Source organism: Austrofundulus limnaeus, unplaced genomic scaffold, assembly GCF_001266775.1.
Source record: "Austrofundulus limnaeus strain Quisiro unplaced genomic scaffold, Austrofundulus_limnaeus-1.0 Scaffold1160, whole genome shotgun sequence".
NCBI lineage: Eukaryota > Metazoa > Chordata > Actinopteri > Cyprinodontiformes > Rivulidae > Austrofundulus > Austrofundulus limnaeus.
In genome coordinates, this window is record NW_013953562.1 from 60,263 (window position 1) to 61,080 (window position 818).

At 52.6% G+C, this 818-nt stretch overlaps 1 protein-coding gene across 3 annotated transcripts in view; it reads right to left on the bottom strand.

Annotated features, from left to right (window-relative positions):
- Positions 1-216: 216 nt before the first annotated feature.
- The window catches only part of pwwp2b (PWWP domain containing 2B), a 19,726-nt gene continuing 19,124 nt past the window's right edge, over positions 217-818 (bottom strand). For all 3 annotated transcript variants that reach the window (XM_014031012.1, XM_014031011.1, XM_014031013.1), the window contains one exon: positions 217-660. Coding sequence is in view for 2 of the 3 variants with exons in the window: in XM_014031011.1 (XP_013886465.1) it covers positions 654-660 (7 nt within the window). In the remaining variant the exon portion in view is untranslated. The remainder of the gene's footprint in view (positions 661-818) is intronic.

Here is an 818-nt window from a genome sequence, read left to right on the forward strand (position 1 = left end):
TCCTGTCCTCCGAGGACCAGGGGCTCTCCTGTCCTCCGAGGACCAGGGGGTCTCCTGTCCTCCGAGGACCAGGGGCTCTCCTGTCCTCCGAGGACCAGGGGCTCTCCTGTCCTCCGAGGACCAGGGGCTCTCCTGTCCTCCGAGGACCAGGGGCTCTCCTGTCCTCCGAGGACCAGGAGGGAGGGGTCACAGACAGGGTGGACCCACAGCATCACAGGATGTTCTGATGATTCTTTCAAGAGCAGAGACAATAAATACATCCTGTCCTCCGTGTGTTTTCAGCTCCACACTCGCTTCTTTCAATCCAAAAACTCTAAATCTACATAAAGTTCAGAGTCCTGAACCGTTGGTTCTGTTAAAGTCCAGAGTTCTTCTCAGTCTTGAACCGTTGGTTCTGTTAAAGTCCAGAGTTCTTCTCAGTCCTGATCCGTTGGTTCTGTTCTGTCCCTCGTCTCGTCTACAAGCCTCCACCCTGGCAGCCTCCAGCCTCGTGAAAACATTCAACAACAGAAAGTACGGGATGGAAAGGGTCAACGTGGCAACAACACACCGTCCCCCAGGTCTGAAGGTCCAGGTTTGAAGGTCCAGGTCTTAAGGTCCGGGTCTGAAGACCAGGTCTGGAGGACCAGAAAAACCTCCAAGCCTCCTCAGACTCAGCTTCTAAACAGGAAGAGAAAAAAAAAGAAATTAGATAAAAAAAGCCAGCAAAAAAACAGGACAGAATATCATCCAGAACCAGACCTGCTGGTACCACAGAACCAGAACCAGACCTGCTGGTACCACAGAACCAGAACCAGACCTGCTGGTACCACAGAACC